The sequence below is a fragment of the Aristolochia californica genome, unplaced genomic scaffold, assembly GCF_029961685.1.
Source record: "Aristolochia californica isolate CCGP_79_NKW_82.1479 unplaced genomic scaffold, dmAriCali1.0.hap1 SCAF_6, whole genome shotgun sequence".
Classification (NCBI taxonomy): domain Eukaryota; kingdom Viridiplantae; phylum Streptophyta; class Magnoliopsida; order Piperales; family Aristolochiaceae; genus Aristolochia; species Aristolochia californica.
The window spans coordinates 43817938-43833770 of NW_027182257.1; the positions used below are offsets into that span (position 1 = coordinate 43817938).

The following is a 15833-nucleotide window of genomic DNA, read 5'->3' on the forward strand; positions in this document are numbered from 1 at the left end:
TTTGGGTGTATTGGCTAGCCACTGTCAACATCTACTTCAATGTTATAAAAATAGACTCGATAATTGATCCTACAATGTGACTGGGTTAGGTTAAACTGGTTTTGACTACCAGTTGTGTTATGGTCCCTAGCCATGGATCTAGTAACTCGGCGAGTCAAATAAGGATCCAGCACTGTTAGAGGGTTTCTTAACACGTTTTTGTGAAAAGAAACTCTCTTTTTCTTCCCTCACACGTTATAATTAAAAAAGGAGTTTCCTTTTCTCAATTATAGATGCACCAATTCAATCAAGAGATTGTTTTAAGGATCCAATTATGAAACCCCACTTTATACCTCACGTCAATTAGTAGGGTTTCTGAATTCATGCAACTACCAATGCTGAATGTAAAGAGGGCAATCTCTAGCTCTTCTAAACTCGAAAAAGATAGATAAAAATACCTCTTGAAGACCTCCTTTAATTCAGCAACTCGAAAATCCCTTTCTTGATGCTAAGACTCACGCAAATCCTCCTTCCCTCACTGTTGGTTCGTGGAAGAGATGGATGACTATTGCAGCATGGAAGAGAAGGCTGATTGCTCCTCCTTTTCCTTCCAAGATCTCCTCAAAGACTCCCCAATGGATGCAACAAACAACCAAGGATAGTTCAAGCCAAGAACCCTAGGATAGGGAACCTAGCAAGAACCTAATTACTCTATTTTACTCTAAATCCGAACTTACCTTATTTCTCATTCCTTACCCTTTAAATAGGGTCATTCACGCCAAGATAGGTTAGGGTTAGGTTTATAAATCCCAACTATACCCCTACCTTCAAGTCTTATTATATAATCAATCAAATTCGAAATTAAAAGCAACATAAGTAATAAAAGTAAAATTAGGTGAGTTGGTGAGTCATTGTCTCCTCCTCTGAGTGACTCGGTGTGCTATTGAGTCCATAACAAGTTGACCTAGTACAACGTTAATTTTTTTAAAAATCTGAATATATCCATTTCAGATATTTTATTTTTGAATATTACCATTTAAATGGAATATTTAAAAATTTGGCCATTGAATTGATAATACAACTCTAGTTAATTTTCTAAGAGGATTTTTTTATAATGAATAAATAATATAAATCGATTTTACATAAAAAATAATTAAAATTAAAATAGATGTCGTAAGCCAAAGCATCGGTGCCCTTTTGTGGTATAAGACAATTGTTTGGCTTTTTATGTTTCGTAGCAGAAGTTAAAAGACCCGAACCGGGTTGATTTTTTTCTCTGAATTTGGTCGGACCAAGAGTCAAGAATGAGCCAGACCCAGGTCGGTAAGCCCTCTAAATTTTTTATTACAAGCGGGGCCCATATTGACACCGTGAGCCCAAAATGCTTGCGTAACGGCGTCCTCTCCTCTCGCCTCCCAGTTATGCTGTCAGTCCTGTAGACGAAAAAGATCGTTTCTTGCGTCGATCATGATTGTGAATTGGAGAAAACGTTCGATGATGAGCTAGGTTTTTGAAAATTTGCCCTGTTTTCCGGAGAATCGTGCGTCGTATTGGGGAATCGGCTGCGATGTCTGATATTTTCTCTGATACCGGTGCAAATTCTGGTTCTTGTGAAGTCTATTTCAGATGTATGTAAGTGCCCTCTCTGTTGTTAGTTTCCCTTATTTGGGTGAATTTTGGTAGCAAAAAGTATGTTGTTACCATGCACGGATACAAAACTAAATAGAAATGAGAGAAGCAGTAGGGAGTAGAATGAAGATTTTTCGTTTTTGTTAGAATGAGATGCATTTAAACCCTTGTGGAATGAGTGGAGTTTCGTCGTGGGAAATGCCCATATGGAATTGAAAATACTATTTTGTTATCTCAGAATTCGGAGAAATTATCATTATGATTTACTATTTTTCTCAACTGGTAGTTAATTTTGTATCCATTAGGAATCTTAGTGGGAAGCGAATTTATGTCCCGCAACGTGGATTACAGTCTTGCTTTTCTTTCTGACGCATGTTTTATTTTCTCTTTCTAGGCAGATCGTGACACTTTGGACGCTTGGTGGAAATACGTTATCAGTTCCTGAATTGGCGAAAGCTGTAGCAAGCGGGAGAAATAGTTAAAACCTGCCGTGGGTGTAGCTGACAGCATGGCTTCTGGCCAGGCATTGGATGGTGCTGATGGTGAAAGAACTGAAACCTCTCTTTCTCAAGGAGATAATCAGAACACATCCGAAGTCAAAGATAATCAAATTTTGAGGTGTGCAAATAATTGTGAGGATAACTCATTTGACATGGAAAGAGCACTTGATGAGCATGAAGTAGAAGATGTGGGTGATTTGGAGGTTGATATTACCGATTATAGAGATACTGCCAGTGATAAATTCCAGGATGAGGAAGATCCTGAGGCAACCGAATATTCAAGTTCTTTCAGTGGCAGCATTGCTGGATCTGAAAATGGTTTTGCCTCCAGTGATGTTGAAGTGGAATCTCAATTCCGTTCTGAAAAAGAGTCTTCAGCAGTTTTTGATGGATTGAGGCGATTTTTACCAACTAAGTATACATCCATCTCTCAAGTTTTCTACTACTAGAGTTAGTTACTTTTATTGTTATTTTCGTTGCCAATGCCATGAAATTATGATGTCTATGAAGTAAATTCATGTATTTAACTAGTTTAGACGAGAACAACAACATGCACTAGTGATGTCAAAGAGTTGGCGGGCCTCCAATGGAAATCAGGAATTTCAGCAAACAATCTTTCCATGTTAGATTGCAGTGCTTGGGGTAACCTTGGGCTTCCATGATCAGCATTCCTTCAGGAACCTGCGTCACATATGGGTAGCCAGTCAGGGATACGCTTTCTCCCATGCTCAATGTTTTTGTGGACAGCAGAAAAACACATCATATCTGTACAGAATCACAGCTGAGGATCATGGTGTTCTGTGCCTCAAGACAATAGTTTCCCCCCTCTCTCTTTACTTTTTTTTTTTTGTGTAAAAAATTCTTCTCTTTTTCCTCTTCCCCTTCTAGACTCTTGTGTTTTTCTTCTTGTCCTTAGGCCTGCTTAATAGATTTGCCATTTTAAAAAAATCCCTCTTATTTTCCTCTCTTCTGTCCTATTCTTCTACTGATTCTCAATTTTTTTACTGATGCTCAGTAAAGAATGACATCTACCATGCAAAACAAGTAAATAGATGAAACGATATAGGAATTTTCTGTGGAGATTTTTATTCAGTCATCAATACATGGCTGAGGAAGTAGATGGGCTCTGTTTGACTGACTTTATCTAGAGTAAACAAGTATTTTTTTAAGTTCCTTAGTTGTTGGTCAATTCTAGAGAATAGATTAGTGTACATCAGACTTGGATTACATATCCTACTTGGAACTTCGAAGGAATGAGGTAGAGATCTGACGAGGAGTGGCTGAGCTCAAAACATTAACTTAAATTTGTAGCATAATTCTCTGTCATGTTTTTCTTTCTTATTAGAGATTTCCGGCCTATTCCAGCTGGAAAGGCTGAGGCTTGCTCTAGAACCAAATTGGAGCTTCGAATGTGGGCAATATGTATTCTAGTGTAACCTTCAGTCTGGTCCTCATCTTTAACTGCCTTAGCCAAATCACTATGTACCTATATGTAAAAAGGAATCAAGTTTCTAATTTGATTGCTTCTTGTATTGAATTTGTTCATTAACTGAATTATCTATTGGGCTATCTTTTATAAACAGCATCTCTTTCTCAAAATAAAATAAAATTTATAAAAAGTATGCGACATGCTTCAGTCAGGTTGGTTATTTCATTTAATTCGGTCAAGTATTTATACAGAGTTACACCTTACTGTACAAAATCATCATGATTTTTTTTTTTTTTTTTGTTTCTCACGGTTCTTGGGTTATGAATGATCTAGAAAGTCTTAAGGGTTGTAAATACTTGAATTCTTGATCTTGTGTTCATTGCATTATAGGAAGAAAAGATTGACAGCCCATTGGAGACGGTATATTTGTCCTCTGATGTGGAGGTGCAAGTGGATAGAACTTCGAGTAAAGGAACTTCAGTTGCAGGCATCAAAATATGACCAAGAGCTTTTAGCATATGCTAATGAAAAGCAATTAAGGACAGGCCAAGTTGCCTCTGAGAGTCCTGTTGCTAGGTCAATGCCTTTTTCTGAACAAAGTGAGAGGAAACAAGTTATGAAGAGGAGAAAAAGGAAAAGAATGGAAGAAACAGTTGATATACCAGCATACATGTTACGCCATAGTTTATTTGCTTACTATGGTAATTATGCTTTATTTTGGTCCTAGGCTTATTTTTAAGTAAGTTTGATTTTTTTTTCCTTTTGGAAATGATGAAAAACTTGTCATTCTGTTGATGATTTGTAGAAAATAAGAGGCATGAAGCTGAAGGTGGGACCAATGGTGATGATTGTGGTAATCAGGGTACAGCTTTGTGCTTTAGCTCTTTTATTTCTTTTGTTACACATAAAAAGGTAATCTATATGAATAATTTGTTTGTACATGCACAGAACTTTTTTAACACTGGGTGGAGGCCAGCATCATTGTAAAGCAACTATCAATCCAAAAATGACTTTAAATTGAATTAAAATTTTGGAATGTACAAAAATCATAGGTTACAAATAGGTTTTTCAAAGATATATCCAACTAATAGGTTCCTTCTTTTGTTCTTTTTTCAGTAAAACTTCTCCTCAGTTTCTTCTTCTTCTTCTCTTAGAAAACACTTTAGGAAGAATATAAATAATGTAAGCCGAATTGGAACACTAGAAGGTTTTTTAATGAGTCTCTGTGTTGGAATGGACAAATGTAACATTGACTCGTTAAATTTGTTGTACCTCTCTGTCTGATTAATCCCTTGCTGGAGTGTTTTCTGGTCCATTTTTCCACTATGCAGGGAACATACGCCTTTCATCACATGGTCTAACATGAGCCTATCATTTTGTATCAACTTTTTATTGCTCTACTGTGGTAGCTAAATCTCTGTTTTTTTAGACGTTAATTCATCAAGTATGTGATCTCAACCTCAGTTAAGGGACAACAAACCCAAATCAACTGTAAATCCTACAGTGTGAATTTCTATTAAAATTATGGACCTGACTAAAGATGGTCAAGTGTCCATGTTAAAAATTTTGGGAATTTAGTGAACCACCTAGATGATCTTGAGATAGCTCTTCAGGAAGGTTGGTATCTCCATGTTCAGTTTGGACTTGAAAGTGTAAAAGATTGACCTTGTTTTAGTTTTGATTTCTTCTATATTACTTATTTATTATTTATTTATTTTTGTTTAGTGACTCTGGCACATCTGAACAGTAAGAGTTGTGATGTCTTTGGGGTTTACTCTGACTGGCCCATGTTTCTGACTGGAGATGGTGATTCCTTTTTGGAGCAAATCCTTTGGAACATGGAACTCCTGCAATCTCGTGTTGAGAAGCTGAAATCTCAACTTGACAATGTGATTGGCAAAAATGCTGGACTGTCCTCTTCAATGGAGAATTTGAGCAACTTTGTACACAGTGAATTTCCACATTGCTCAGCACTGAGCCCTACTATTGCTGCTACCAGTGGAGGTCAAAATGGAGGCCTAGTTGGTGCAGAAAGTGCAATTTCAAGTTCTAGAGATGCCACTCCTCTTCCAGATGTAATTGAAAGCAAGGTTGGTCTTTTATCTGCCGTTGGTAAATCTCTTGAACAGCCCCAGAATGGAGATTTTACTGAAAATGTAAGCTCATTACTTTCTTTGAATGCGTTCTATTTTAATAGGAAAAATACAAAATATTACAGAAGCCAGGAAACTGTGAAACACAGTTATAGTTTGAAGGTCTGTCAGTACCTATGTTATAATGGTAAAAGCTTTTGTTTGTTAACATTTTTAAAAAAGCAGTTGTACTTTTCAAGTGTTAATATGTAGGAAGACTGATCATTTGTCACTGGTTACTGATTTGAGTATGAGATGCAAATATGTAATGTATATTCAGTCTAACACAAAGTCAAAATTATCAGTATGGTCGATCTAAACCCTTCTTCACTTCACTGGAGAAATTAGAGCTTTTTTTCCTGATCTTAGTGCTCATGCACTTTTTTGTCAGATCTTTGGCAGACTGTGAAGTCCCATATTATCTTGTTCTGCAGAGCAAAGATGTTATACTTTGCTGCTTTAGGTGTCCACTGCTGCCAGTCTTTACCTTGGAAATCTGAAGATTTGTATGATAACATTCTCTTGGAAAAACACATATGCTGAAGATTCTGCTACAGCCCAATATCCTTCTGAAACTGTCTTGTTCTTAAGTGAAAATTTGAATATTAAAAGCTTAATGGTGATTGATGGTTATCTGCACTGGCTCAGGTTGATGATGACATTCTGATAAATAATCAAGCAATGAAGGAAGAGTTGCAGAATTTTGAGAAGGTTACACAGCCCATTAAGAGAAAACAAGAACCTGTTGAAGAACATGAAGAAGAGAAAGTCATGGCCAATGTTTTAGAGCAAGATTTGGTCGCCGTGTCAAAGCCTGCAGCTGTCGAAGAACCAGAAACAGGCGTTGCTCCAAAAAGGAGAAGATTGAAATCGGTTCTGAGGATTGGTCTTGCCCCTGAGGTTTCTGTTCCTAAGAACAAGAGGAAGAGGCGGGTGGGGCATAGAACAGGTTCCGGAAGGTGGAGTCGTGGGAAAGTTTACAAGCGAAGGTCTAAATTGCCAGATGCCAAGTGATTTAGAGGAGTAATATTTTGTGAAGAGGACAAACAAGGTTATAAAAGTAGCCGATGAATTTGGTAGGCAAGTCTTTTATTCTTGGTGCTTTCTTTGGACATGATTTACCTGGAACAGCCTCCGGATGCCTTTTCTCCTAAACCCATTTCTTGTAACTGAGTAAAACTCATTTGTATCAGTTAGGAAGAGAGAATTGTACAACCCAGGCCTGATATTTTTTGTGTTGTAGTCCTTGAAGTTATATATGATTTATCTTCTTATCTTATCATATATGCTCAAGTAAAATGGTACGATAGAAGTTAGGTCAAGTGAACTCTTGCCTGAACAAAAAGTTCATACAATAGTAGCAATTGCTCAAACACCAATTCAACTGGGTTTTCCTGAAAATTATGGATCTAAGAACAAGACCCAAGGTATGTGTCTATAAGATCTGTCTTCAACTTGTATCTACTAGTTTGGATTTATATTTAAGAGAAATGCAAATCTACATACCTATATAGCTACACAAAAGGAAAAAGTTCCTTGTGTTCTATATCACTTACCCTTTAGCTTGAATGTCTAATTTGGTAGGATTAGGGCACAGAAAAAAAATGGAATTCCCAGATTAGAAAAAGTGAAATCAGTGTGGAGTAACCTATCTTAAATGTAAGCACAGAGAAATCCCGGACTTTCCCACTCCCATAAGACCCTTTTTCGTCTCGTTCCGAACCCATCTCCACCACCACCGGCACCACCAAACGCCATGGCGGCTGCAGCAGCGGCAACCTCCTTATCCCTTCTCTTTCCTCCCTCCCTCCCACAAATCCTCCCCCTCCCGTCTCCGAATACCCACCCCCATGTCCATCAGGGCCTTCTCCGCCCCCGTCCTCACCCAAGACGACCTGAAGAAACTCGCCGCCGATAAGGCCGTCGACTATGTCAAGAGCGGCATGGTCCTCGGCCTTGGCACCGGCTCCACCGCCGCTTTTGTTGTCGACAAAATTGGTCATCTGCTGAAGTCCGGTCAACTCACTGATATAGTGGGTGTACCCACCTCCAAGCGAACGAGGGAGCAAGCCGCGTCCCTCGGCATTCCCCTGTCCGTTCTCGACTCTCACCCCAAAATCGATCTGGCCATTGATGGCGCAGACGAAGTGGACCCTTTTCTCAATTTGGTCAAAGGGCGCGGCGGGGCGCTTCTCCGTGAAAAAATGGTGGAGGCAGCCTCGAAAAATTTCGTGGTCGTGGTCGACGAGACGAAGCTTGTGGAGGGTCTGGGCGGCAGCGGCTTGGCCATGCCTGTGGAGGTGGTTCAGTTCTGTTGGAAGTACAATTTGACGAGGCTTCAGGAGTTGTTCAAGGAAGAAGGATGTGACACCAAGCTCAGGGTGGATTCAGATGGAAAGCCTTATGTGACAGATAACTCGAACTACATTGTGGATTTGTACTTCAAGGCGCCGATTAAGGATGCTACAGCTGCCGGAAAGGAGATTTCTGCACTTGAAGGGGTGGTGGAACATGGGCTTTTCCTTGATATGGCCAGTGCAGTTATAATTGCCGGGAAGGAGGGAGTGACTGTACAGTCGAAGTGAATGCGCGAGGTAGAAATGCTTTCAAATTTGCTACTTTCTTTTGATTCACTTATACTCAATTGAACTGAAATGGGGTCCTTCGGTATCTACATGTATTTTGTTTCCAAGTTTTTCTGGCTTTTCCTGACCCTTTTTTGTTGAAAACGTAGCCTTTTTGCTGATGAAGTCGAAATTTTCACAAGTAGCCTTTTCTCAGACATTACTACTGAATCGTAGCTCTGAATCTCTTTTTTCGAAAAGGAGGGTCTTTCCTGTATGCCTTTCTTCTCCTAGAATCGAATCTCTATTTATAAAAGTAATATGCTGTTTTCCTTATTTTAGCTGGATATTTTCATAGCTCACTGATGTTCCAGTGTTTTATCGTGACAAGTTTAGGAAGGACTCGATATATTTCTACGGAAGCAGCTCTGTTCTTTCATGTCTTCACAAGGCTGTCACCGGAAATATACTTCCAGGTTTGTTTTTAAACGAAAAGCCTGAAATTTGTTTCACAATCAAGGAGCTGTACTGACGCTTCAACCCCAAGTTTTAGACCAACAAGTTTCTGTATCTTTTATGAAACAGATTGCTAAAAACCAAATCCAAAGAAAAAAGCTGATTCAGTTAGGGAAAAGAGTCTCATCCGTAAATCATTTGGGACAATCTCACACTGTCAGGAGGAATGTCATGAATCTACTTCATCCTTTGGTTGCACGTTTAAGCATCAGGTTCACAATCTTTTCTTCCATGTTATTCCCATAAAATGGGGGAAGATCAAATTGTTAATGGACCAGGGCAGTATTCTACCTGCTGTATTTGTCATCCATGGGTTTGATTTTCCACTGTCTTCATCTGCAACTGCAAGTTATCTTATTCCTTGTTTGGCCTATGCATTTCACACCATGTTTTGGTTCTCTTTTATGATTTTGTCTCCATGACTTGTTTATCAGTTGCTTCATCAGTTGCTTCTTATGGTTTGAGAACAGAAATGAGCTCCAGATATGAAAAAAGAATATGCATTAACCCAGTAAAAATGGCTAAATAAAAGGAGGCAGCAAGCCACTGCATTTACCTTCATCTGCAACTGCAAGTTATCTTATTCCTTGTTTGGCCTGTGCATTTCACACCATGTTTTGATTCTCTTTTATGATTTTTGTCTCCATGACTTGTTTATCAGTTCCTTCTTATGGTTTGAGAACAGAAATGAGCTCCAGATATGAAAAAAGAATATGCATAAACCCTGTAGGAGTGGCTAAATAAAAGGAACCAGCAAGCCACTGCATTTATTACTCAATATACATGCCCCTGTCATACAAGGATGGTCGTGTACTGAAAATGGGAGAGATATAGCAGTTCTAACTGAATAGGGAAGATAAATAGTAAAGAAAAAAAATGATGAAGTATATCACTAAATCTGACCAAAGTGTCTGTCTTCCAACTCATCATGTTTCTATAACCAGGAAGCTATGGCCAGGGAAATCATCAAGATCGTCGACCAGAGCAAATTCTTAGGAACTCTTGAGCTAGCTGAAAGAATGAAACAAGAAAACTCAAAGTTACTCCCCAAGTTGAAAGCTGTGGTTGGCAATTTGATTTTCCCTCTTGTCCATAACTATGTTCAACTAATTAAGATTGTGCAGTGAATAATCCTCTTACCATAGTTTTGCGATGACTCTGATAAATTTGGCGTTGAAGATGGTGATGATCGGTTTGTTAATCCAATACCTATGTTCTTGCATTCTCCTTCCAGTGAACCTGTAGATTCATTCAAGTATACCATCTTAATCTTTTGTGTAACATTCAACCATTGTTTGGAAAGTCTAGTTGCAGACATCCATTCTTACATTCACTGAAGCAGGGGAAGTAGGTGATATTGAGCAGGTTTGCATATCCCTCTCTGCACTCGCACTTGTGCTTGAACTCATCTGTCTTCATGCACGATCCTTGTCCACAGTAAGACCAGTCACAAGCTTCAAGTTCCCAAGAAAAAACAGTTCAGATGTGAGAAATTATATATTGATGTGGTAAATGATTCTGGGTGTTGGAGAAGAAGATTACGATCGAAGAAAGAATGGTTGGTAGGGTGGTCTGGGACTGATGGAGCTGGACTGGTTGTATTGGTGCATGAAAAATCAAAGTCACCTGAAACAACCACGCAAGAATTGATTCAAAACAATATAGAGATTACAAAATGCTTTAAATACACCAACTTAACAAGTAATTTATGAGCAATATTATCTTTTCATCAGGTTGTTAACCTACGAAACCACCCTTGACATAAATAAGCGAATTCATGATCCCATGAACAAGAATCAATTTTTTTTCGTGTTTCAGCAAATCAATGGATGAGTTGATTTGGTGAATGAGTTGCAACAACCATTAATCAGTGGATGTCACTTGATCATTTCCAAATCAAAACCGAATTCCGGTTTCTGCTTATGCAGAAAGTAGAAAAAAAAATCTCTAGAAAAATAAAAAAATAATTGAAAGAGTATCATTTTCTGACATTTCTGTGCATAGCTCAGCCTTTCCAACCTAAGGGCATGTTTGTCGATTAACGTGAAATGAATTTAGTAACTTCCTATAATTACTCTTTGAGGGCATTCCAGTCATTTTAGAGGTTAATTAGACGAAAATTTAAGTCAAACGTCCTATGTGGGCGTCTGTGAGTGGTTTGACTGTGTGAATTTGAGGTGAAATGACCATAACGGCCATATCATCGAGGACCAATACCAGGAGCTTTCTCATGTGCGAAAATGGAGGAGAGGAGAGAATCTTACAGTCGGGCACGACGCATGGAAGAAAGAGAAAATCGTTATCAGTGTGTATCCTTTTCCACCCTCGATCGCACTCGCAGACGAACGGGATTGTATGATTCGAAGATTCCTTGCAGGTCCCCTTTCCACACTCGATCCCTTGGCATGTATCTTCAACACAGACAAGAAAAGAATAAGCTCAGTAAAAGCACGGAGAGGAGAAATCCATTAAAACCCTTTAAACGACGGAAGTTGCTTAAACAAGTATAGGTTGAAGAATCGGGCTTACTGAAGAGAGGAGATAAAATGGGTGCTAAATCGTCGAAAGATGCGGATATTGGTTGCTGAAAAAACAGCAAGATCATCACAGACGATAGTGCCAGCACAGAAACAAAAGACGACGAACCCATGTCTGAAACTGAGAAAGAAGCAAGTGAGAGAAGAGGGGATTGCTGCCTGTTGAGAGGGAGAGAGGGAGAGATGGAGAGGAGATTTAAGAGGGGGGGCTCGGGTGACAGGAGAGAACGAGGAAGGTGGAGAGTTTGAAAAAGATAAAGCAGAGTTGAATCCGATCCAATTCTCGAAGATGATTTTTTGTGGGATTTCAAAGCTGTTCGTTGGGGGTTAAGCTGATAATTTCAATATCGGATCATGTGAAAGCGAAGACGAAAATAACAAGTATTTCTTTCTTCATGCTTCTTCAGTTTTGTTTTCTTTCCCAAATTGCCACAGAGCTTACGTTCTGTCGAGGTCTCGTCGTCAGTCGCCCTGAAAATCAAAGGAAAGATAAAAGCTTTTCGATTGGCTTCGAAGGATCGCCACGCGGCCTACGCGAGAAGACCAGATGAGAGCAAGAGCATGAAGTCACGACCAGGGGTCAGTTCACATAGGAGGTGGGGAGGGAAAGTGGCCAATGGAAAGTGAAAAGTGAGACTGAATGTAAAGAAGTTTGTTTGTGTTAGTGTGCGTAATGTAAAGTGCAGTGTAAAATATTTATTTGTATTAGTGTGTATAATGAAAAGTGCAGTGTAAAGTGTAAATAGATTATTTATTAAATAAAATATTTTGTTATATCTGATTTTTAAAAAATTAAATTAATATTATTTAATAAAGAAAATATATTAAATATAATAATTTAAAAAATACTTACTTTTATATTATTAAAACTGTAATCAAATTGTAATTTTATAATATTTAAATATGAAATAATTATATATATATAATATTATAAAATAGTTATTAACTTAATAAATATTAGTAATATCAAAATAATATTAATTTATTAACATAATTTATAAAAAGTATAATATTTACACAAATATCGTACTACACAAACATCATAATAATAAAAATAAAAAATGATACAAATATAACTCAATCTCTTATTTAATATAAAAAAATTACAAATATATATACAAAAACAACACAAAAAATATTTAATGGCATTAAAACATAATAGTCAATAATTTTGCCATATCTGAATTGCTAATACATTTAGAAAATACGATGCTCTTGTATATTGTACTGCAGATTCCCTTTGAGTACTTCTTTGAGTGTCCATATCATCCTTAACATCATTACCATTATCACTGTCTTCATTTTCATTATATGTACACTCATCTAGCCAAGTTCCAGAACTTCTCATGCTTCCGAACACAGATAGGGCTTTGTCATAGAGCCTAGCTTTCCCATATGCCTTTATCATCACATTATATTCCACTAAATATTGCCTCAGCTTCGAACCAGAGGCCCCTCTCCGCATAGACATCCATGATTGCAACATAATTTTTTTTATGAAATCCCTTCCCTAGTACAGTGCTTGTTAAAAATTTTTTTTGTCTTCTGCAACAACCCCTCATAAATGTACATATCCATAATAAGGGGCAGCAATTGGTGGTCAACATCTATATGAGCTCTCTCTATTTCCTCTAATACATTATCCACTTCTTAAACTATCTTTCTCTTGCACAATATCTAGACTATTGTTCTATATGTCATGGTATCAGGATAGAGACGAGACTCTTTGATCTTCCTATAACTTTTAAATACAACTTCAATATCACCAACATCATTATATAAAGACAAGAAATTATAAGTTTTAGTGTCAGGTTTAAACCCCTTCTCTTCCATTTTATTGAGCAAAGACAATGATTCAGACAGATGTCCATGAGACCCACAAATATGGATCATGGTGTTAAAAGTAACTATATCAGGCTCTACCCCTAACCTCAACATCTCTGCAAAAGCATCTGAAGCATCCTCCAGACAACCTGCTTTTCCATACAAGTCAATCAAAATGTTGTAAGTTGCAACCATCAGAGGCTTTCGGTTTGAACCCTGCTCATTAGAAGACAAAATTTTTGAAGGTAGAATGCGTCCACCAACCTTAAAAAACTCAGTAGACAAAAAATGTTTAAGACTCATTGAAGCCATAACTGAATCCAATTCAACAGACTCAAATTCAAGATTCTCTAGTTGAACTCGGCCCATACCCCAGTCCTTATAGAAACGATCAACTCGATCAAACTCACCAACATCTTTTAGAACCTGGAGAACAATCTTCATAGTAACTTCGTCGGGGAAAATTCCCCTAATTTTCATATATTTGACCCACAACAGTGATTCATGTAACAATCCTGCTTTCCCATAAATATCAATTATCATTCCCATATTAGTGGGAAAGACACGATCTCTTGCCATTTCAATCCAACAAAGACGAAGCTCATCCCATTGTTGCGGCCTACCAAGAATCCGCAAGACGACATTATATTGAATTACATTTGACACATAATCCTTATGAGATTTAATCCATCGGAAGATACGAACAACGCATCTCCAATCCCGTTGTTCCTTTGAGCTACAACAAGGCAGTGTCATGTGAAACCAAATAGAGAAGCACAACCAGCCGATGGGAGAAAAACCCTGACTTGAACTTGGAAGTGACGAAGAGGGAGGATTCAACGTTTTTCTATGGTTGAGAGATACACAAAAAGTAGAAAACCTTTTCCAGGAAGAAGGGTTTACCTAGTTTCTTTCAAATCAAGCCGGAGAGGTTGCAGAGAGAGGGAAAGAAGTTGTCGAAGGTCGTCGGTGCTGGGGACGGTGAGAGGAAGAGAATCAGCGAGCCAGGGAGAGGTCGCAGAGGTGGCGATTGAAATTGCCGAAGGTCGCGAGTGAGAGCACATAATTTTTTTTTCCCCTAAAACAGTTTCGTTCGACGACCCTCCTGACAACCCGATGTAATTGAGCGAGGGAAAGTGAATTCAGAGCTCAACCCCTCTAAATTCACTTTCCCTCCCATTACTTTTCCCCTGCACTTACGTTGGGCACTAACGGGTTTTGGCTCCTTTTACCCATAGGGCAAGATTGATGCCCACCGTTGTGTAATAAAAGAGATATTTATAGAGTGCTTAATGAATGCAAAAATTGGACGTGAGGAAGGATGGCAGCCCACACTTTTTCATCAGGAAATTAAAAAATAAAAAAGCTTCCACCCCGTGCCCACCCACTTCACTCGGGACAAAAACATTAATCACTACTATTAACCACTATTAATTAGTTAATCAGATTGGATGATTGTCCTAAATCATGATTATTCAATTAAGCATGGTTTCTCGACTTAGGGTCGGTTTGAAACCCTTAAAAAAAATAAGAATTTGATTATTATTATTTCTAAAATAGTTCGTAAAAATGAGATAATAATCGTATTTTATTTTCACTAACTATTTTTTAGAATAATAATAATTCAAATATGGGTTATGTAGTTGAGTTGAATCAGGATTCATGAGTCTAAATGCTGGACTCACTTAGAATAGAAGTGGTGAATCCGACCTCTTAACTCAACTCGGTTCTCTCTTAAATGGGGATCAATTATAAAAAAAGAAGAAAAGAACTATGGCTAAAGGGTATTTCTTGAAATTATATCAACTATTTCATAGATAAAATTTATAAATTAATCTTGAATGACTAAGCTCGATGTATTCACTAATGGGAAAAGTTTCTCATCCACATATAGTATGTGTTTTATATTTGTTATGTTTTTTTTTAAAAAAATAAAGTGATCCTAATCTTAACAAATAGATTAGTGTAGTTAAGCACTTCCCTTATTGTATAATGACTTTGAGTCACAATGGGGGGATAACATAAAAAACCAATGAGCTTCACTCAGCTTTATAAGTGGGGATATGGAGTTAATTCAATCTAGGGTTTGGGTAATCGAACAGAACTGCCAGTTGTAGCCAGTAGGCCTTGCTAATAAACCATCACCTTACTGAAACTGAGCCCTCACCATCTCCCATTCCCACCTTTTGAGTTTAACATTTCTTTTCTCTAACTTCTCTTCCCATTTTCTTCTTCACAAACCTCCTTTTCAGATCAAATTAAAACGAAGAATAAAACAACTCAAGCTTTAGATAGAGATTACAGAAAGAAAGAAAGCGAAAAATTAGGCTATTGGAAGCAAAGAGAAGCATCAACACTGGACAATGGCTCTACAGTATGGACAATCGGAATGGATGGCTAGCCAGGGGTGAAGACATTCGGAGTGGTATCTGTGAGAACAAGGGAGATTCATCACTGCCTGCTGGGTTTTGAACTCGTCCAAGCAAATCGAACATATTTCTTTCTGGGACTTCTTCGTAGACAGCTGCCACTTCACTTGCTTGAACATACCTGGGCGACTTTCATTTGAGCTCCTGCTGTCTTTCTTCTCACTCTTTTTATCGTCAAGCCTGCCATCGGTCAATCGGTTTCACGTAAATATTCCTACAGATTATCGATTTGCACTACCGAGAAATGTAGCAATTGGCATGTTGAAGCGAGCAAATTTGCGGAAAAACCAGAGC

At 38.1% G+C, this 15833-nt stretch overlaps 4 protein-coding genes across 8 annotated transcripts; 2 read left to right on the plus strand and 2 right to left on the minus strand.

Moving 5' to 3' along the window:
• The first annotated feature begins 1387 nt into the window (after positions 1-1387).
• LOC137934844 (uncharacterized) lies at positions 1388-6951 on the plus strand. Of its 4 annotated transcripts, none has more exons than XM_068779389.1 (6): positions 1388-1611; positions 2003-2523; positions 3928-4238; positions 4343-4399; positions 5263-5693; positions 6318-6951. In XM_068779389.1, the coding sequence occupies exons 2-6, from the start codon at positions 2117-2119 to the stop codon at positions 6681-6683; spliced, it is 1572 nt and encodes a 523-aa protein (XP_068635490.1). In that variant the 5' UTR covers positions 1388-1611; positions 2003-2116; the 3' UTR covers positions 6684-6951. The 4 variants fall into 4 exon arrangements, with proteins under 4 accessions (XP_068635490.1, XP_068635493.1, XP_068635492.1 ...); XM_068779392.1 differs by having other exon boundaries at positions 5263-5627; XM_068779391.1 differs by having other exon boundaries at positions 2007-2523.
• Positions 6952-7456: 505 nt separating this feature from the next.
• On the plus strand, positions 7457-9113 carry LOC137934813 (probable ribose-5-phosphate isomerase 3, chloroplastic). 2 transcript variants are annotated; one of them, XM_068779347.1, is made up of 4 exons: positions 7457-8263; positions 8404-8507; positions 8625-8709; positions 8819-9113. In XM_068779347.1, exon 1 carries the CDS (start codon positions 7520-7522, stop codon positions 8252-8254), a length of 735 nt encoding a protein of 244 aa, XP_068635448.1. In that variant the 5' UTR covers positions 7457-7519; the 3' UTR covers positions 8255-8263; positions 8404-8507; positions 8625-8709; positions 8819-9113. The 2 variants fall into 2 exon arrangements, with proteins under 2 accessions (XP_068635448.1, XP_068635449.1); XM_068779348.1 differs by lacking the exon at positions 8404-8507 and having other exon boundaries at positions 8630-8709.
• A 358-nt stretch (positions 9114-9471) lies between these two features.
• On the minus strand, positions 9472-11631 carry LOC137935160 (uncharacterized). The gene is made up of 6 exons (XM_068779843.1): positions 11279-11631; positions 11014-11160; positions 10292-10375; positions 10078-10203; positions 9890-9988; positions 9472-9760 (listed from the first exon to the last, which is right to left on the minus strand). The coding sequence occupies exons 1-6, from the start codon at positions 11397-11399 to the stop codon at positions 9684-9686; spliced, it is 654 nt and encodes a 217-aa protein (XP_068635944.1). The 5' UTR covers positions 11400-11631; the 3' UTR covers positions 9472-9683.
• A 1332-nt stretch (positions 11632-12963) lies between these two features.
• Positions 12964-13689, minus strand: LOC137935486 (pentatricopeptide repeat-containing protein At1g73710-like). Its single transcript, XM_068780133.1, has one exon. The coding sequence runs from the start codon at positions 13687-13689 to the stop codon at positions 12964-12966; it is 726 nt and encodes a 241-aa protein (XP_068636234.1).
• Between the last annotated feature and the right edge of the window lie 2144 nt (positions 13690-15833).

Coding starts and splice junctions, on each gene's coding strand:
- LOC137934844 (XM_068779389.1), top strand. CDS start 2,117: ATGGCTTCTGGCCAGGCATTGGATGGTGCTGATGGTGAAAGAACTGAA. Junction 4,239..4,342: donor TAGTTTATTTGCTTACTATG/GTAATTATGCTT, acceptor GATGATTTGTAG/AAAATAAGAGGCATGAAGCT. Junction 5,694..6,317: donor ATGGAGATTTTACTGAAAAT/GTAAGCTCATTA, acceptor GCACTGGCTCAG/GTTGATGATGACATTCTGAT.
- LOC137935160 (XM_068779843.1), bottom strand. CDS start 11,399: ATGGGTTCGTCGTCTTTTGTTTCTGTGCTGGCACTATCGTCTGTGATG. Junction 11,161..11,278: donor CATTTTATCTCCTCTCTTCA/GTAAGCCCGATT, acceptor TCTGTGTTGAAG/ATACATGCCAAGGGATCGAG. Junction 10,204..10,291: donor CAACCATTCTTTCTTCGATC/GTAATCTTCTTC, acceptor GGGAACTTGAAG/CTTGTGACTGGTCTTACTGT.
- LOC137935486 (XM_068780133.1), bottom strand. CDS start 13,689: ATGGCAAGAGATCGTGTCTTTCCCACTAATATGGGAATGATAATTGAT.
- LOC137934813 (XM_068779347.1), top strand. CDS start 7,520: ATGTCCATCAGGGCCTTCTCCGCCCCCGTCCTCACCCAAGACGACCTG.